Source organism: Eurypyga helias, unplaced genomic scaffold, assembly GCF_000690775.1.
Source record: "Eurypyga helias isolate BGI_N326 unplaced genomic scaffold, ASM69077v1 scaffold42, whole genome shotgun sequence".
Lineage (NCBI taxonomy): Eukaryota > Metazoa > Chordata > Aves > Eurypygiformes > Eurypygidae > Eurypyga > Eurypyga helias.
In genome coordinates, this window is record NW_010237593.1 from 23,022 (window position 1) to 44,871 (window position 21,850).

Consider the following 21,850-nt stretch of genomic DNA (forward strand, 5'->3'; position numbering starts at 1 on the left):
AGGAAAAATAAAGGGGAGGAGGGGGAAACAAATAAATATTTATATTTATTTATTTACAAAAATCTTCAAATGCTTTGATGAAACAGTTAAAAATTCTACCTGGCCACGTGCAAAGATTTAATGAACGGCCTGGCAATCTTGATAAACAAATTTAATTGCCCCTTTCAGCTTCCCCTGGTTCTGCAAACACTTGCCTCACTTATGACAGCTCTCAGTGAATTCAATTGAATGACTAATGATTTTAGAAGACCTTCATATACACAAGATTGCCCTAGAAAATAACAGCACTACCTTATTGCAAAATGAACAAACCACCACAAACATCACAGACTAACAAACCAGACTACTACAAAGGGCTATGCAAATGTTAATGTTTAGAATCCACGCATCATCTTTGTTAAAATAGCAATTTGTGGCCATAATCTCTTTCTTACTTTAACAGAGAAGCAAAAATCAGATCATACAAAATATAAATCTGGTATAAAAAATAAGACTGTTTTGCATACCTGTGTTTGGGAATTAGGTACCAACTTGTACATATTCTGGAGTTGTCCATTTACTTTTTTATCTGATTTGACAGAAAGAGAAATAAATACATATAATTACTTTCTAGTTTGTCTTAAGCAAAGCAAATCAATTTTATTCAACTTTTTCAACAGCTAAGAAAGTTAGGAAAAGTAGTTATAAGTTACCAAACTGGTTTTGTTTGGTCATGTTTCTCCAGATTTGTTAATTCATCTGCAAAGTCTCCTCTTTATATTTTGACAGAGAGGAAATGAAATGTATTCTTATTTTTCTGCAACAAGGAGTAAGAGAGCTGAAGTGGTCTTTGGGACTTAATAAGGAGAAGTCATATGTACCTAACAGGATTCTTCAATAAAATTAATGTAACCACAGCACTAATACGCAAGGAAGAAACTTGTAAGAGGAATTTTTGCATCCCATCTGTCAGGATGGCACTAGGACTAGCTAAAAGCAACATGATTAAAGGTCTCCAATAGTTAGTCTTGCTTTTAAGTGCACCTTCTAAAAGAAATACATGGATTTAATCTCTGAAATTTTTCTCTTAGGTTTTCCCTCTTAGCCTTTCAGTATTAGAAGCTTCTTGTGATATAGCTGTTAAGTGCAGAGGAGAAACACCTCTTATATTCTACCAGGATGCTCCAAACTTTGTCTACATCTTTCCTCTTTACACATCTGCTCCCCTTGTGTTGACAGATATGTAAACAAGAATCAAGTTAAATGTTATTATAATTCTTCAAAATTCCATCCCAATCAGAGAAGCAATAGAAAAAATTCAACTATAAAATTCAATTTTATATGAATCAATTCATTTGATTAAATGTATCAATTGAGAGACATTTAAGTTGACATGCTATCCTGAAAAAAGTCTTTCAAAGAGCTTGATTCTTCTCAGGAACAGGACCTACTATTTGCCTAAAGACAAGGGAAAACTGGCAAATGTTTCAAGCTGACTTAATGAGAAAATCATGTTAAGATGATCAGAAATAATCTACTTTCAAATATTTGGATAAATAAACATTGAACATTTGCCATGCCTTTTATGTCTTCTTCAAATCATGAATTAAAACCATATTCCCACCCCTCCCAACATGTTTATTATATAACAAAAATTTGGCCAATGAATTCAACAAATTCAAGAACATGCAACAGGAATTTCAGTTTATAGTCATATATATTCTTTAGTGAGGAAAAATTTACAGTGAAGGATGTTTGGTCTAGATTGAGATCCTTCTTAATCTATTAAAACAGCTGGAGTTACTACAAGACAGTAAATTAAAACAGGAAACAAAGTGGCCATTTGTGCTGATTGGTAAACTCTTATGAAGACAGGTGGTTACAAATTTATAATAAATGTTCACTCTCTGTTTACTGCCCACTCTGTTTCTGTATCTAGTATGCACTGACAATATGAAAGTCTTGAACCTCAAAGGTGCTGTCAACATTTTGATTACAAGATACTTTATCAGTAGACCAGAATGTATAGAGAGTAATAACAAGCTCCCTGGACTTAGTTGCTGCAGAAGCACACACTGAATATGGGAGTTTACATTCTAGGAAAAAGAAAACCCATCTAAGTAGAAAACAAACTCTTACAAGAAAGCATCCTTGAACCCAACTCCATCTTTCTCTGTAATTTACAAGAATGATTCTTTTAGCCTATTAGAAATTTATATTGTCTGTAAGAAATCATTTAAAAATACATTATATACAAACAGCAAATTTGGTGATGCCAGTGGACATTTCAATCAGTCTCGATCACTATATTAAACTATTAACACTATGCACTCTTTCATTCCTTCCTATTTTAAGTGCTCAAATATATTCTAGCACGTCCTCTGCAGAAGCCTTTAAAATGTAGGAAAACCAGCCATTTAGTAAGCTGTCTGTAGACCTGTGAAGCAGAGTTTCTTTTTGTGAGGCAGGTGTGGGAAAAGACTATCACCATTCTCCAGTTTAAGCTCACGGCACAAAAAGACTCTATGGACACTGGGCAGGAACTTCAAAGTCACAGCTTTCTAATTTAGGATGAAGGCCAGCAAAGTTCTTTGTTAGGCAGCACAGGGGCTTTAGTAGTGTTACAAGCCACCCTACTGCGCTCCTCCCTTAACGATAAGTATGGTGAGCTGTGTAACTCACCAACAAGTTAAAAATGAGGTCAAAATCAATTTTCAGCTGGAAATCTCAAATGGATAAGATTTTCTTATGAGAATTCCCATTCTTCACAAGTCAAGTTAGAAATACTGAGCATAGGAGTTTGCAGCATCTTCTGACCAACATCATGCTCAGAAATAACTTTATGTAAATGCTTGAGGAAATGCAATTGGACAGTGTCTTAAGTCAGCTCTTCTTCTCTTTAAAAGGAGCAAGACTCTACTGCTGCCTATTTCCTCCACTGACAGCAGTGGTTCTTTGAGCATTACATGTTTTATCAAGGGTTATTTGATGCCACTTTGCCAGCATTGGCTTGGGACTTTGGAGAAAAAGCTTAAAAAATGACAGAGAGAACAGGCAGAGGTGTCATACACTGCCCACATGAAAACCCAAGCAAAAACATACATGAGAGCGTGTGCTTCAAACACAATGTATATATAGTTCCTTGGCCTATACACAACATTTCATGTGTGTCTAAACTAACCACTGTTAGAGTTCTACAGCCTGCTGCAGATCCTCTGCTATTGCAATGAGAACAGAACACCTTTTAGAAGAGTAGGTGGCAGTTTTTCAGACACAGACTATTTCTACTTTCACCAGTTCCTAAAAGAATTTGTTAGGGCCATAAGGGATAGCATTTGAACAATGAAAGCCTGATCGATATCTTACTTTAAATAATGCCACAATAGAGGAAAAAATACTGTGAAACTGAGTAGCTATTTGGTTAATTCTTGCCAAATACTTACTGGACAGAACCGTCTTATGATTGAAAGTCTTGCTCCAAATACTATCCTCTACGTTGTCTTTAACTCCAAACTCATAAATTGTGTTTGGCTTCAGATTGTCCACCACTGTCTCTGTAACTGGGCAAAGCTGAAAAACCCATTTCTTGTCTTTATCCTTTTCTCTGTAGCGAACTGTATAGAACCTGCTCAACAAACAAACAAAACAACAAAAAATTCTTCACAAAGAACCTCACTGCAACCTTTTTCATTAGGAATTGCTAAAATGATTTCTACCCGCTACTGTACTTGTTCGTTCAGGCCCCTTATGTTTATCAAGTGTCAGAAAAGCCACCCTGTCTTCCCTGCAAAAGTAGTGCTAGCCCAGACATCTCCCAGATACATACATGTTCCGCATCGTATAGCCCCAACATGAGGAGTATTATATAAAGCGCAAAAAACTGTCTCTTTATTCACAACCAACCATGCATGTGTGGTTCTGACCACAAACTGCAAGCTTGTTTTGCAAGCAGTTTCTCCGATTCTGGCATCTGCCAGAATTAGTCAATTGAATCATGAGTCTATTAGTCAGGAAGCCTCAACTAATTTCTCAAAATCTTCTGTATCTGTCCAGGGAAAGGTGTTCCCCTCAGAATTTGTCCAAAAATACCCTCAAGGGAAAACCAGTAATACTTGACATTTATGTAATACATTCCTCATTCAGTGGTCCCCTTATGCTTTGCCCACACTTCTGACAGGAAAGCAAACCAAGACATTACTTTCAGCAGTTTAAATCAATAGTGTGATGAATGCTAACACATTAGGAAATTAAAAAACAGTTCTACAGAAATTGCCCAATTCAACCAAGCAGCACCACCCTGAAAAAATATGACTGCAACGCTCATCAGTATGAAACAACACAACGCAAATGGTGAGAGTTACGGCACAGGAACTCCACTGCCTGCTACAGTCTCATTTTCAATTCACATACTGTATCACTGCCAGAATGGGGTGGGGGGTCTGGTTTCGCAAAAACAAATCTCAGAGAGATTTGGTAACTTTTTAATCCAAATATTACTGAAAATTGTTACACATAACATAAATAAGCTCATCCACTGTCCATATTCATCTTACTTCTATATCAGCGGAAAAGGGATTAATTCCATCCAATTCGGCTTTTCCACACACAAGAGACACAACTCTAAAACTCCAGGTATGTGGCCAAGTATCATTCAGAAGCAAAAGGAAAAAGAAATTTGGGGCATGAGATTTAATCCATGTATTAGATAGGAAAATATATGGAGAGAAAGGAAGGAACTTTAAGAAAAAAACCAAAAGACATTTCTGAAACAACTGAAAAGGTATCAAGTTGTGAGGTCCAGATTAAAAGGGCTTAATGGATCACATAGAATACTGTCAATGCACAGAGTTGCTCTTGCCAAAGCTACAGTAGAGCACTTCCAGAGCAGAGTGTGTATGAAAGATGACTGCTGAGCACAGGGAAATTTCTACTTCATTATTAAAACACAACCTAAGACAAGTGCCAATTGTGGAAAATATTTTCATACACAAAGATTCATTTCATTTACACATTTTATCTCATAGCTGTCAGTTTTGTTTTCTTGGCACCAAAACTATAGGTTCACCTGTTTCAGTTGCTACAATGCAGCTCATTCAGGTATTCCAGCAGGTTGTAACATTAAGATTTATGTTGGCTCACATAACTCTCTACATTAGCTGTACTACTCTGAGTTCAAAACAAGCCATAGTCTAACCCAAACCTTGAAAAGGAAAGAAATATGGGAAGTAGTGAATATCCTCTCTCTTCTTATTGATTCCTGGAGTACCAAGTTATAACCTGCATCTTTACTTCTGTCATCTTCTCAAATTACCTATGTCAGGGAATGTAAGATCCAACTATCAGCTGGACTGACAAAGAATGTTTTTAGGAAGAAACTATTGGCAATGTTAAAATGAGGAAAATGTCCTCTTTTTCCTTTTAAGCCTTTCATACATAGTCACACAGATATTAACAGAGAAGAAAAGCTAGCTTGAAATCTGTCACTGTCTTGCAAAGGACATAACCATAATAAGCAAATCCCATCTGCAACATAAATGCATCTTGCTCAACCCCATACATTCTTTTGGTAAAGGACTTAAAATGGGTATAGACAGATCTATGATCAAAATGTGAATCACAAGGAGAAGAAGTCACCTTCTTCCCAGCTTGCCTGAAAGAGCAAACTTCATTTGTTTTTATCTTCATCCTTACCTGTTTTAATTGAATGGGGCAGAAATAAAGTGATTGCATGTGATCAAAAAAAAAAAGTATACTGGTCCATTTCAGTTATTTAACAGTCTAAACAAACAGCTGCATCAGAAATGAGAAGGAAAAACCCCATCAAAAACTTGTTCATAATGAACAGGTTTTTAAGTGGCTGCTCCCACTTGCTTCTGCTGTAGAAAATGTCATATTTTTGAACTCTTTTTCCACACCTGCAAATTCCTTCTGCATAACATAAATTAAAATACTGAGAGCACTTGCGTGTCAAAAACCATCTTTCACTAAGATTCAAGACAAGAAGATTTTCATAGTTGCACCAAACTGTGCCATTAGAAATAAGAACATAGAGAAGAAACGTGCTCTCAACTGCAAGATTTCCAAGCCTGTAAAAACTTCACCAAGGGTGCAATTATTTCAGTGGAAACTTGCCACAACGAGTATTAAAAACACTGACTGCGATGACAGAATTTCCTCAACCATTTCAATAAAAAGCAACCAAAATGAAATTCCATTTAGCAATTTGCAAGTCACAGTCATTTGAGTATTAAGAACATCCAAATTGTAAACAACATGCGCTTTTGGGGCAATGCAATCATTTGTTTATAGGGTATGAATTCAGAAATGCCAAATCTTGTCATTAAAGAAAAACAATTCATTGTTAAACCAGACAAAGAAGCTGCCAAATACAGTGCAATTTCAGTGCCTGAGAACATTCTACCGATTAAATTTTGTTGTAATTTTAATTTCTCCTTTTTCCAACCCTTCCTTTCAGAAAAAATACACTATCAAACAATCAACACATATAATTGAAGACATGAGAAAGCAATAAAATCCAGTCACCACTCACATCTATCAATCCCCTTGTGGCACTGACATAGATGTACAAAATGTGCGCGGCTGGCCTGCGATGTGTATCAGAAGCTGCAAAACTCCTTCTCGTGGATCACAAACATTTAAAGAAATCTCTCCACAGATGCTCCCCAAAAATGACCAAAGGCGGGCTGAAACGGAGTACAGCCACACTCACATAGAGGGGAAAGGTACGCTACACTGTGTCTCAGGTAAAACACTTCCCATGCTCTCTCTGAGGGAAGAATATGAAAAACTGCTCACATACTGCATGGATCAAATAGCTATTATGAAACTAACACACTGTTCAAGTAAAGTGCATTTGGAGCAGTCCCGGGAACGCTATTGACAGGTGTTGTGACTGCTAGTCTGATATTTCAGCAAGGAGGTGGCACACCCAGTTGCACTGGGTGAGAATTTATTTTAATCTTGATTCTCAGCATGCGCAAAGACCTGTCAGTATTTAATTGCTTGTAATTTTGATAATTTTTTTTAGTGGGCAATATGAAAATGGGTACATTTTATCAGAGCAATGTTTATTGAATAGCACTTGTATTCCTATTTACAACAAATATTAATCAAAAGATTTCAGGGTTCACTTCAGTACTTTTCCAGCTAGCACTCTATAAAATGTTAGAGCTCTTTTGCTAAGCTCTATAAAAATTAATCCCACTCTCCCTAAGAGGCCATGTTTCACTTGTTAGAAGATACCTCCAATCAAACTACCACAGGGATTGTAGAGAAATTTTTACCTCCTCCCTTTTTACTAGACAGCTGAAAGGATAATGAACTCCAACAGTTTAAACAGGGGGTATAATGAGCAGGTGAGGGCTCCTATGCTACTCAGAGTTAATTGCTGTAATAAAGCCAACCATAAAAACATAACCACAGGAAAGAAATAGAGAGCTTACCTCCAATCAAACTACCACAGGGATTGTAGAGAAATTTTTACCTCCTCCCTTTTTACTAGACAGCTGAAAGGATAATGAACTCCAACAGTTTAAACAGGGGGTATAATGAGCAGGTGAGGGCTCCTATGCTACTCAGAGTTAATTGCTGTAATAAAGCCAACCATAAAAACATAACCACAGGAAAGAAATAGAGAGCTTACATTCCCCAAGACAGGCTCGCTCCATATGTGTTTGTACAACACCATGATAAGTTTAATGTTTCCATCCTTGAAATTCTCTCTACACTGACAAGCTTTAAGTATTCTTTTACAATATTCTGACATCACTTGCCTCCACCTATGGTGCACACAAAATGTGAAATAATTGCAGAAGAATTCCTTCATTTAAAGGAAGCCACAAGAGTATGGTATTACTCCATAGGCCAACCACTGTCGTGTTTACTAAATCTGCAAAGTCTATGTAAAATACTATCAGCCTAATAGAAAGGTTAGAACTTTTGTATGTTCAGTTTACACAGGGTTTTTGTTTGGTTTTGTTTTTTATTTACTCCACAGTGCAAAGCAGTGAAATATATTTGTTCTCAGCTTAGAGGTAGCCTTTTAATCGCACAAGAAATCCAATTATGCTGACCATTTTAAAGCAGCAGCCCACAGGGTTTTTGCTTTTGAAATTAAGGAAATCTTGCCCGCTGCTAAGAGAAGCAAAATTCCAGGATGGACAGGCAAAACAGTAAGTTTTCATATAACAATATGAATGACACTGTCTTGCCAAGAATTACAGTGTTATTTTTCCAATTGTTAACCAAATCTCTTTTCAGCCTCATTGCCAGAAAATGCTTGCAGAGTCAAATATTTGGGCACAAACAATTAGATGCTGGAAATCTTATAAGGCAGATGGGTTTATGAGATTTCCAGGCTAGGTCAGTTTGTATAAATACCATGGGTTTCTTTGGAACCATATCCAAACCAAAACTCCAAACAATTCAATCATTACTATTTTAGTCACACATAACACTAAACAAAAAATTAAGCCTTGGAGATATAAGAAAATCTGTGATTTCGTGTTGCCATAGATTAAAGATTATAAAACTTGTTGCACTTTTGTGCATAAGAATGTAATCGTACTTTTAAAATAAGACTATTAACATGTACCTATATTTATGTATTTATTTTTCATTAGACTTCATTAGAAGTCTAATGAAAAATGGATTTTCATTTTCATCCATGAAAAATGGATGCTTATTCAGCATCCATTCAGTGTTAGAAAGTAATAAAAGACATGGTCTGAACTATGATTTTTCAGATACTGAGTGTCTCACAAATTGGCACATGAAGTTGATTATATTGTTTCCTCTTTGTTACCAATTTTATTTCAAAATAAGAGACACTGACATATATAAAAAGATGGAAATAATTACATCGCCAATGGCTACCAGTAAAGTTTGCAAAGCACTTTCTAATTTAGTTTTCTCTTTTACATTATCACTAACATTCACTTTTTTAATTTATTTGTTTTAGTAGAATTACTGAAATGAATTGAAGAGTTAGAGATTCTGGAGATGAAGAGGCTGAACACCAACAAATCTTTCCATGTTTAAACAATCTTTCAGCATAAACTCCCACAGCAGTAAACTCAGAAGCATCTGAAACTCAGAAAGTTTGTTTGCTGCAGTATGTTTTCTTTAAGGAACTTTGCTAAGTTTAAAATACATTTTCTGACATTTACAACACAAAGTGTGATAAAGTTAGCAGCTGTATAGTGACACAGATCTGTAAATAGGCACAGAAGGAGATACAAGAAAGATGGAAGGAGACTTTTTACAAGGGCCTGTAGTGACAGGACAAGGGGGAATGGGTTTAAACTGAAAGCCGAGAAATTTAGATTGGATATTAGGAAAAAAAATCTTCACAGAGAGTGTGGTGAAGCACTGGCAAGTTGCCCAGAGAAGCTGTGGATGTCCCACCCCTGGAAGTGTTCAAGGCCAGGCTGGATGAGGCTTGGAGCAACCTGGTCTAGTGGAAGGTGTCTCTGCCCATGGCAGAGGAGTTGGAACTGGATGATCTTTAAGGTCCATTCCAAACCAAAGCATTTTATGATTCTAGGAAATAAAGATGCTTGCATGTAACTTTCTGAATTTAGTGTTTTAAGAACCCTACTTCTATGTACTATACACCATAAAGAGTAAATATGAATTCTTCTCCAGTTTTCCCTCTCTATTTTTCTTATTTTTTAATTTTTTATATTTTGTTTTTTAATGCATCAGATACAAATTAAATAAAACAAAAAATCTGTACTACTTGCAAATATGACATTAGGACATTTGAATCACAGGGAAGCAAATTGAAACGATATAAATGTGAACTTGTCAAAGTTCTTAACTTAGATATATTTAATGAAGTTTTAAAATTTCTATTTCAGATGTATCTGAAAGAATGTTTCTTCTTCTAGACAATCCACTTGATCCAGTAAAACTTAGTATTCTATTTTCAAATCCTTGTTTTGTCTTGCATGGAAAAAACATTTTCTCTTCCTTCCTCCAACTCCTCCTGCCCAAAAACCTGAAGGTCAAACTCCACCTTTTTTGACCCCTTTCTCCATCTTGGGATCTGTGGAGTTGTTCTAACCAAAGGAAAGGCCAAGAAAAGTCTATACAATAGTTTATACTCTCCTTTTCAGACCTAAATGGACAGTAGACATACCCCCAGTATGTTTATTATGACTGTCCACTAATGGTTATTTGAACATCGAAAGGCAGAGAGGAAACAAGTCTCTATTCTCTTGGAGATATAAAACCAGGAACAGCACATGACTCTGCAGCATGTTATCTTAACTTTGCCATCCTCCCTCATCAACTGCCTCATACAGATGTCAGCAAACAGAAGATGCAGAGAAAGATGACTCCACATTGTTGGTGGAACCTTTCTGGTGTTATGTAGTTTTCATCGGTTACATAAGACTAATTGCTTGAATTTTCTGGTTTGGGTCTTTTTGTTTTTTGCATTCTAGTGCTAAGGTTCTGATGAGAGATGATAGCCACTTCAAGGTAGCTTTAAAATTTGACCTTGCTAAGAACTTTGGTCCACCCAAATGGCAGTGGTTATGTTGGCTTCCATAAGGAATTAGGGTTTGGGGTTATCTTGGAGGAAATATGTAGCATTTTATTGGCTTATACTCTTAATCTCTAGGCAGTTAAGCAACCAAAGAATGGTTTGTTGAAATATGGCATGGGAATGTTATTTTCATTGGGCTTTCTTAAAAAGCACATCATAGGTACAGAAAAAACACTGTGTGCCCTCAATAAACAAGCAATAATTTCACAGAAGCAATAAAAGATACTAATACTTTTTGAGAATGTGACACCTCTTATTCAAAATTCACTTGCTCACAAAACCAGATCTTCTAAGAAATATCCCACTGAGATTTGACTCGCACTAGAGAAAATCTTGGCCAACAGATCCATGCTGTTCCATATGGTTTTCATCTTCTGAGTCAGTAACATATTCAACCCTTTATATTATGCAACATTTGTATAAAAGCCTAACATCCATCCGGAGATGGTAAAACCTCAGGCTGAGGACAGTGACTCCCTTTCAGGTTGTAGAGTTACAAGTCTCAAACTTGGTGGGATATTAACTGATAGAACTAAGGTAAGAGGTTGTAATTGCCACATACTCCCAGTGTCGAAGATCAGAGGTTCGTCACTATACAACAGCCCTGAGGATGACTAACAACACATTTCAACATGTCACAGTAAGGAGAATAGGCCAGATAAATAAGGATCAAGTAACTCAAGTAGACAGCCCCTGCAAGAGATGCAAATATTGATGAATCTGTTATCTGATTTTGACTTGTACCTTTAACACGGTGATAACTTGCTAAGGATGGGCTACTTCCCAATTATTTCTTACCATACATTATCAATTATAATTCAAATTATTTTTATAAATTAGTAATTTTTCTTCTATACATGGACTAGAAATGTATTTGAATACAATCTCTGCTAGGTATTACAGAACTACACACCATGGTGATTTGTAGAACTGTTCTCATTATTTATACAAATCACAAACATTTTGGTCCAGTAAAAGTAAACAAAGTAAGAGCGCTATTTAACTGGAGTGGGTTTTTTTTTTTTTTACATTCATTAACTTTATTGCTATCTGGACTGCAGAATAGAAATCTGCTTATAGGTTGTTTCTTTGATTTCTAAGTGTAGGAAACTATATGCTTCTTTCTTCACCAAGAGAGAGCAAAATTTAAGCCTAAACACTTTCATTTCCACAAAAAAAAAAAAATCCAATTAAATTAAATTACAAAACCTATAGTTTGATATGACTGTTTCAAATTTGATTTAAGTATTTTTGAACTAGCAATTCCTTAGTGTCAGTATGTATTTAGAGCTGAAGTAATAATAAAAAGCTGGGTGATAATAAAAAAATGAATACAACTCTCATAGGCAAGTCCTCTTATGGGAGCAAATGGAAATACATAGGCGATGCTTTAGTACAGCCTGACTAAAAGTAAACACCTGAGAGGCATCCACAAACTAGACTAAACAACACAGCTAAAGAACCAGAATTCTGGGAGATGTATACCATGACCTGACACAAGGACATGGGAAAAACAAGTCTCTCACACTAGAGAAATAAACATATAGAATTTCACTGAGGTGAAAACCCAAAATTGATGAAGGCACTGTAGTGGGTACCATGTGTTGAATCTCCAGGTGGATTAATTAAAACAAGTTATAGGCTGCTTCTAAAGCGTTCTTCCTTCCCAATGCACAATGGGTGCTGTAACTTTGGTGTTGACACAGCACATAAAGAAGACAAATCCCGTGGTAAAAACAGTGCTAAAATAATTTTGTGGGCAGAACACTTTATAGTCTCCTCCATGATCCGTTGGTTTCCTCTGTAGGAAACTATTTGCTTCTTTCTTCATCAAGAGAGCAAAATTTAAGCCTAAACACTTATTTCTACCCCCCCAAAAATCAATTAAATTACATGTTTGGACATTTCCTAATATTCATAACAATTCCCTAATAACCATTAATGTTGTTTTTTCAATAGTGTTTGAAATTCTCGTTGGTGATGGAGATCCAAATTTGTTTATGAGAAATTTATGAAGCTTGAAAAGGGTTAGTCCAAAGCTTTTGGGAGGTAAGAAAGACATCATATTGCCTACATGGAATGGATTTTTTAACATAATCTGTGTCAGCATTCAGTTTAATGGTATCAATGGGAGTTCTATTATCAACACCAAAGTAAGCAGATTAACATTAATGTAGACAGCAACAAATTAGACAAATAGGGAAAAACAAATGTTCTCACTAATGCAAATATGCATTTAAAAAAACCCAAAATATGATAGCTGCAAACTAGATGTAGATGCATCCCAAACACAGGTGCACAAAGTTTCTTCTTGGTTTTACAAAATACGGTTGAGTTGAAAAAAAGCTTCATGGGTTGTAAGTAAAGACCAAAGAAGTCTTCTGTCATAAAAGGAAGAATACAAAGAGAACATGGAAATGACAGAGCAAGGAGAACATCTGTATTAACAATTTCAATAATCACAGCAGATTAATTCTATTCATCTGTCAGGAGTTACCTAAAATGTAATGGTGCACTTAACTGAAGATATCCAGCATATGACTTCTCTTGAAACTGCCACTTGGTGAGTCTTCCTGAATGCCCCACCCACTCATTAAATAATGACAGCAAAACAATAATGTTATAGTAGAAGAGATCTTCTTTAACTTATAACAGAAAAGTAATGAAAGCTGTATTGTATCAGTATCAGGAAATTAGTGTACTGATAAGACCAAATATAGGAAACAAAAATCAAATAACATTAGGATAAGGTGTCATTCTCCTACCACAGCTCAACAAAAGATTTACTTTACTTCTATTTGGTCAACTTTAAACCAATATATTTCCCATGATTTAATAAGATTTCTCACAATTAATTTGGATACAAATGAAGGTAGAGCCAAGGCCATTGGTTTAAGAAAAACAAAGGACCTAGCATTTAACAGGAAGATTTCAGCATATAGACATCTAAATAAATTTGCACTCCAGACAAGTAAAGGCTTGTGAAGCACTAATTTAAGTAAAGGGGAAAACTTCCTTCACATTCAGAGCTACCCCTTCCAACTTTTTCACTTCCAGTCAAGATTATTTTAGCCACAAAAGATAACAACATTGAATTAAATCATAATCGGTGAAATACATGGTTTTCTATTATGTTACCTGTCACTAGCACAGTTACTTGTTGCTGTCCAGTCATGCTGAGGGTTGACTAGGATGCCCCAAGAGAGGAACACAGAGGTTGGGGTGAGAGTGCCAACTACCAGCTGCAGAGGCTTTTGAGTCTTGGACCGACCTGCGTAAGAAACGTAAAATTCCAACCACAAGTTAGTTTCTCCCTCCTACATTTATGTAGGGTAAATCCTTTGTAGTTGGATAATAAAGTAAATAAAGACCTACTTCCCTTCTAAACTTGAAGGGAAAGGTAAAATAGTTCTCTTTTGTTCATGGTTACCATTTCTAATTTATGATTTAAAAAAGGGGGAAGAGGCTGTGCCTGTGATCTCTTTGTTGGCTTCCCGTTGAGCTAAGTGAAACATCTGCAAGAAAGGGAGGCTGCTTTTTCTTTGAAGCCAACTGAGCATGAACAGAGGACAGAAGTGCAGAAGAAAGTTGTCATAAAGGAAGGAAGGATGCAGCTAGCATGCAGCAGGAGCATAGATTAGGAGACTGCTTTAGAAAGCAGGTATCAGACACACAAGCCTCAGAAAGACTATTTTTTAAGCCTGCTTTGGACTTGCACAGCAGGTATTTCAACCTGGGAAGAAACTGGAAGACTTTGTTTCCAGACTTGCAGATCCAGAGTAAATCTAAAGGAATTCTTGCTATTTAGTGGGTAGGATGGAGACTTGTTTACTAAGCCTGGTTTCAATTTTGTCCTATTATGTTTTCTTTATTTCTCTTTTTTCAGCCTATGTTCCAGCCTAGTTTTTGAAAATAAACAGTGAGTGGTTTTGGTACACTTAGTATGAGAATAAGGTATACACAGATTAACTTCAAAGCTCTGGCTCTCTTGGACTGCATCACAGAAGGTGTTACACAGAGTTCAGGACATGAGGATGCCTCTTTATGTGTGACAGAAATAGTATTTTCTTGGCAGGATTCTTAGTAACACTTCAATTATGTCCACAGATAATTGATACTTTCTACAGCACTCTTGTTTAAGAGTAAAATAAAACCTACAAAAATTCTGTTGCATTTAAGAGTGGGCAGGTCTGAGTCAGTGTCTGTATCTGCAGGCTTTTTTCTCTTTTAGCCACCTATTGCATTCCAAATGTTCAGCTTTTGCATAATACTTAACTTCAACTTTGCTCTGAATGAAGTAGCATAACTCTCATGTGGAGTAAGATCTTTCTTTAAACAAAGCTTAAAGCTAGTATTTGGAAATGAAGAAATATTCTAGAGCAACTCTTTTGAACCCATATTTTGTGGATTGCTACAAGCCCAGGGAGGACCTTTGGTGTTTCAAAGATGATTAATTAAAGGAAATTGATATGTTCTTTACATCACATTACATACTTCAAAAATCTAAAGGATCTGTACCACTTCAAAAATGTACATGTGACCACAAATTCCCCAAAGGTTTATGAGCCAGTGGTCTAAAGTTTATATTTTTCACTGTTGTGAAATAGATCTGACTAACTTTCTTTTCATGACTTTTGAACCCTAATATCTCTTCACTTAACAAGCCTCAGTGAAAGTCTGATTTGTACTCTCAACCAATGCACGCATGTACATTTAGAAACATTCACCGCATGGGTTTTTACTCCCTGCTCATGGTGAATATGTTGCCACAAAAACCCCACACACCCTTAAGAGCAAGTATGATACCTCTGAAATACTGTGGAACATGTGATACTTCACAAGGGCAAATCTCAACGTGAGCTCTTTTCTGGACCAGTAGCTATACTCTTTCTCCATTTTTAAAGTAAAACTTAAAACAAACAGCTTGATCATTCACCAAACTATCTGGCAAATCCACGATCTATAGCAAAATCCCTTCTTGATCACTTTTTGAGGAAATATGGAATACATGTGAGCTTTAAGGAAAAGAAAAAAAACAAGCCATCATATATTTTGAAATCAAAGTGTTTTTTGGGAGGACCTATGCATGATTTTGATTATGACTCATTATGCCATTAGATCCCAGTTAGGGACTGCAGTGATTTATACACTGTAAAACCAGGAATTACCTTTGTGGTCATCTATGTTCTCTATATGAATACAACCATACAACACCTGAGTATTAATTGGAGTTTGAAGTACAGTGTATGTTCTATAAATGTAACCAGTCTGTATTTGTAAATTTAAAAGTAGTAGCAGGACTCCACCACAATTCTTGGTAATGTGTCCAGTTTAACTACTCTCACTACTAAAAGACTTGCCATATATCTATCTAGCATTAAACCAACAGCTGTTCTTAGACCTTTGCCTGATGCACTGACAAGTCAATTATCTGAATCTTGTCTCACAAATCAGTTTCTGTAGACACAAAAATTAATAATGGCCAAACACTGCAATGGGCATTTTTTTGGATTTGAGGTTTTTTGATATATGTATGTTGCATCTGAAAGGCAAATCACTTTTCAAAACCTTTCCATGCATACTGTTTCACATCTAGCCATGATCAAGAGGAGATTAATCCCAAAGCAGTTACCGGTGTTAGGGAAAAAAAAAAAAAAATCATAAAAAGATCTCAAACTGTAACATATACATACATACTATCAGTTTATTCTTTGCAACAGTCCAGTGATCCCAACAGTCATGTCCAAATTAAAGTAAGGACTTAAAAACTAACAATATTAATGACATGATTGAGGTCATATAGAAAGTCTTAACAGGCAAGAATCAAATTCAGATTTCTGCTCTGCTATGTAGTTTAAGCTAGAAACATCCCTCTTTTCTTAACTACTTGCATCAGCAATCTCAGTAGTAGTACTGATTTACAGATAGATATATATATACACACACACAGAGGTGACCATTTCCAATGAGAAATGAAGAACATTAACATGTCCATGGATGAAGGAATCCTTAGTAGTAGTAGTTTGGGAAAAGTAATCTTTACTTTTTTGGCATGCACTCATGACCTCTTTAAACATCAGAAATTAGTATTACTAAATTTTAATTCCAATTTGCAAGAACTTTTTACAGGAGCAATCTCTAGGTACTTCATCATGTTTTGAACACCACAACTGTGATTGATTATTGACTAGGAAATACCATCTTACACTTTACCTTCCCATGTATGGAACTTGTGCATCCCAATCAGACACTGACAATTACAAATATCTTCTCAGAGAAACCCAGTAAAAGATTCTGTCTTCCTTTTAACTAATTTAGGAAAGAGATACAGTAATGGTAAAATACCTGAACAAGATTTCTTGTTACTTGAAACGCGTGCTGGTCTTACTGAAACCAAATACCGTGGCTCTGCATCTGTAAGTGAGGAAAACAGCAATTAGTACAGTCATGCTATTTATTTGAGAAAGGGATTAACCTGTAATTCATAAGAAAAAGTCCAATATTCAGTGAATGCTTGGCACATTATCCAATCTTTGTGATCTTTCAGCATGTCTGCTTTAAGGTTTATTTACCAATCCTTCAGAAATATTTTAGTCATTACGAAAAAACAATGCACTTATGCACGAAAGATTTGGCAATGCTTTTTGACTGAGATACAACAAATAGGTGAACATGGCAGGTCACGCACATAACATTTCAACACAAACATTGCCTGGAAGGTGAAGGGGAATGAAAACCCAGATGAAGGGGAAGAGGTGATGGCAAAATAAAGTAAAACAGTTAAAGTAACAAAAGGGCAAAGCCTGAAGAGTACAACCAGAGATATCTACTCTCCTGACAGGAGATGGAGAAACTTTTCCTACAATATTTTCTGCATTCTGTTTCAGGCTATACACCTTAGTTTTACTGTTGTAAGCAGTTTCTCAATAAAGAGCTGACCTATTGTAAAAAGAACGAACAAACTGCATTGATCATTTAAGAGCACATACCCCAGTAGACTACTACTGAATCATTTAAGATTTGCATGACTGTCTGCTTGCAGGAAACAACACAACGTCAGACATGCTTAAGACAGTCTACGCATTAGTTACTGGCTTGCTTTATAATGAGATTTACATTCTTTCTTCCAGAGACCTATTATGAGATTTAACTATTATGTGCTTAGACAGCTTTGAATATTCTTTATGAAAATGAGGTTATTACAAACATTTAAGAGCAAGGGACTAATATTTGTGTAAAATTCACAAAGGGCTGTGATTTTGACTGGAATCTCTGGGTACTGTTACTTTAGAAATAATGTTGCATGCAACTGGAGAGCAACAGTTTAAGTGATTTTCTTACTCACTAAATTAATCACCAAGTAAAAATGTATTTTCCAGACTTCCTAACATTTACATTTCTCTTGATTTTATCCCTAGGCATTTTCTCCAAGAAAAAAGAAACCTTTGCAAAATGTTTTTTAAATCTTTACAGGATAGAATCTCTCTCCATCTTAACTCCAGTTCAAGCTATTTTGCATCAGTCCCCATATAAGGTTCAACAGCTAACTTTTCAAAAAGCATATTACATAGTGAAAAAACTAAAAGCCCCTTCAAAGACAAGATTTTTTTCTTTCAATACAATCTTACCTGATTGGCCTAAGTTTCTTTTAAAGTACACAAAACCTGCAGCCATTCCAAAGGATGAAGAGTCCTTGTTAGCTGGGTGTCAGTTATAAACCAGCTTGGAAGACTTCCAGAAATACTAGTCTTCATAGGAAATAACAAAATGAAGCAAACTAAGTTTTACACTAAGTCTAACTCATTTGAGACAGAGTTTGGATGACACAAGCACACATGGTACAAGGCCACAAGTTCAGGTATATTCATATTTCTGTCAGTGAAAGAAAGACAGTTTGATCCTGAAGCTTAAAATAATTTTTTTGATTAAAACATTGTTGAGATGGTGATTTTAGTTTGGGGAATTCATCTTCAGAAGGAAGATTTTCCCTTACTCTTGACATCAGATATCAGAAATTTCTGCCCTTCGTAATTATTTGAAATCAAGCTCTATTCTTACTGAAATACAACACTAGAAAAGAAGGCATAGAAGCTTCCAAAGAGATATCCGTGGGCAGAATTTGGCTCATCATATACTGATCAAAACTACTTTAGGTACAGGTTCTTTTTTAAAAAAGGATTACTCTACGTAAAATTATTATTCTAGTTTAGATACCTTTATCTAAATCTGCATCTACAGATGGAAGACTGAATTTCCTGCCTAAATCAGTGTAACAGATACCTCGAAGTCTACCAATTAAACAGAGCCACTGAGAAATCATTCAGTTTTCTCTTACATCCAGATTTCTGCAAAGAGGGAGGGAGGAAGGAAGGAAGGAAAACCAACACTAAATAAATCAAAAGCTTTCTGCACTACTTAAAAGGCTGTACCGGTGTGGAGAAAACCACTCTAACTTAACCGCACTGACTCTGTACAGCTAAGTCACTGGAAACCCATACTATGAGTGTACTTAAGTTGTTTAATTTTTGTTTTAAAATGGGTTTCACCTGCATCCAATTTAAACATCATTAAGGTGAGCATTGAAAACAGCTGCTCAGAGCAGTGAGGAAAAGAATTGGTTAAAAAGAAAGAGCAACCCCTAAGTGCAAATATCTCCTCGTTGACAAAATATCTTTTTCTAATATTCAGGGCAGCACACAGTCCTTCTGAGATCTGTGCAATCATCTGAACATTTTTTGTACTGAAGCCTAAACACAGAGGTAACTAACACTTTAAAACAGTTTGTGTTTCGGGTACTTTAATGCCAGTTTTCTGCTGCGCATTCATGCCCACTTGTGAGATTGTTATAACCCTCACAAAGTATTGAGCAACCTGAACTTCAAAGAAACAGTTTCAAGCATCACCTTGAAAGGTCATGAACTATGAAGTCAATCTTCAAAAGTGCAAAAACTGATGTTTTCATGCACAAAATGTCCAAAGATGTGAAAGAAAGTTATCCAAATGGTTTAAACCAGCTAGTTTTGCCCTGCTCCAGCACTGGAAAAACAGTGATTAATGCATTTAGAGTAAATTTTAAAATAAAGTGTTATAATGCATCATTAGAACTTGCTGACCAGCAGATTCAGAAATCAGAACAAAGTACTTTTAAGCTTCAGGATGCAGTTCCCTAATCTGAATTTAGGGACTGCTAAATTCTTACTATAGGATGTTGTTAAGGGCAAAGGCTAAAGGTGGAGAAAGGGAAGGATCAAAGTGTACTGTGGTGTAGCAAGCATGGGAAAAGATAGAGAAGGGTAACAAAGGGGCTGGTGTGAATGAACCTGCTGCTGGGTAGTACACATGTCTAGCCAAAGGTGAGCTGCTGACCTCCTCCAGGCCCTCCAGTCCACTAGGCTCAGCTAACATTAGTAATAGGAATCTTTTCCTGGTAAGGTATTACGAAGAAATGTACTTCAGAATTAATGTTCTTATTATTTGACATCTTGAAAACATGCAGTTAACTCTTCTGCACACTTCTGGGAATTGATCAGGTAACAAGAAACTGCACAGCAAGATCTTTTAGCTAAACACTGCTCTAACACACATCCCTGAATTACATTTTCTGAAATGTGTTCAAGGTGGTACTTTCCTATATATATGCAAAGTTCACCCATCGTTTATTGTGGTTGTTATAAAGCAGGATTGCCAGTATATTCCCCTCTTACACTGTATAATCTGGTTCAGGTAGAAGAAAAGCCATAGCATGTCCCAACTCTGAACTGGTTTTGGAAACTGAAATTGGAAAAATAGTTTTGTTCACTCTGTTAGCTAACTCCTGTTCATTCTTATAAAATTTTCCTGTCTCCACCCAATTTTTTGGGCCCCTCCATCAATATCAATAAATTCAAGGAGGCTGACTTGCAATCTTCCTGACCAAGTTAGAAAAATCCAGCACAAATTTCTAAAGGAAATGTTCTTTCTTTATCAGTCACACAGGTTGAACAGATTTAGGTAAAGGCTTAAGTCAGGAACACAACTTCTGGATAGGTCTGTTCACCTTATTTATTAGTCTAGCTGAATCTACATTTTGATATCTTTTGACAGTCTGAATAGCTACCATGACCAATAATAATGTTGCTTACTGTCATGTAGATCACAAAGTACACTTAGCACAAAAGAAAACACATCTTGTATCCTGAAAGAGAAGCATACTTCTTTGAACAAAACAATGATGTTCCCTCATCATTGTCATTTACCCTTCACTGTGATTCAAATTCATCTCTCCAGCAATGCACAAAGCTGCTCAAGAGTTTGTTGCCAGCATGAGCTCATTACAAGTTCAGGAAATCCAAGAGAACCCTTTTCTCTTTGCAATGTGCCCTCTGCAGGGAGTTCCTATTCAAGGATAATGTTACACAATCGTTGGCTCAGTTATTATTTTAGTTGCAAAAGAAAGGAAAAACAAATATTTTAAGATAAGGATCACTGCAGTGAGGTGCTGAATGCTTTAATGGATGAAATGTAGGTGGACCTCACACTTAATACAAAGCCATATATCTCTCCTGGAAATCATAGGAAAGATCCTTATTATTTTCTTTTAAAAATATATACACATATAATTTCATAAATTAATACATTTGCTGACTTCAAGTTTATTCTTAACGGGGTCATAAGAGGTGTGTGACCCAGCAGAAGATCTGGGAATGTATTTCATCTTAATCAAGAGTGACAGTGTTGGAAATATGGAATTCACCAGAGACAATCATGCCAAACACAATACTGATTATGCTGCATGCAGAGCCAAATCAAGGAAATGTCTGCAAGGACATCATTCTGCCTTGTAGACCTATGCTGTTTGTTAGAAAGAACAAAGGACATTTTAAAGGATTGATGCATTTTAAGGAAGGAATCATAACTGATTTATATGCAAAGTGGTCAGTGGGGTAGAGTCTATTTGGAGGGCTGTGGTTAGTGGCATCCAGGGGGCAATGCTGGGTCCTGCCTTATTCAATATATTCATCAATGATCTGGACGAAGGGATAGAATATCGTCCTGGTCCCAGGCACTGATGAGCTGCTCTCCTGGGGCCAGTCTATAAGATTCTGTTTCATTCCATAATACATCAAGCTGAGTGGTCACTGTTACCCCCCGTACCGGTGGTTCTGGGAGTGGGCCAGGGGAAAGCTTGCAGAGGCTGGACCCAGAAGGTGTGGGACACACACACACCTTTTTCCCCTCAGGGACACAGCCAATAGAGGAGAGGTTATTTGGTGCTGGGCTGAGGGAGAATAAAGTCCATTCTCCATCAGACTTACACAC

The 21,850-nt window shown here is 36.3% G+C and overlaps 1 protein-coding gene across 1 annotated transcript in view; it reads right to left on the reverse strand.

Moving 5' to 3' along the window:
- Positions 1 to 506: 506 nt before the first annotated feature.
- The window catches only part of LOC104506515 (target of Nesh-SH3-like), a gene marked incomplete at both ends in the record, with an annotated part of 26,445 nt that continues 5,101 nt past the window's right edge, over positions 507 to 21,850 (reverse strand). The window contains 4 exons of the mRNA XM_010147487.1: positions 507 to 568; positions 3,423 to 3,604; positions 13,691 to 13,823; positions 16,898 to 16,966. Of these exons, the coding sequence (XP_010145789.1) occupies positions 507 to 568; positions 3,423 to 3,604; positions 13,691 to 13,823; positions 16,898 to 16,966 (446 nt within the window). The remainder of the gene's footprint in view (positions 569 to 3,422; positions 3,605 to 13,690; positions 13,824 to 16,897; positions 16,967 to 21,850) is intronic.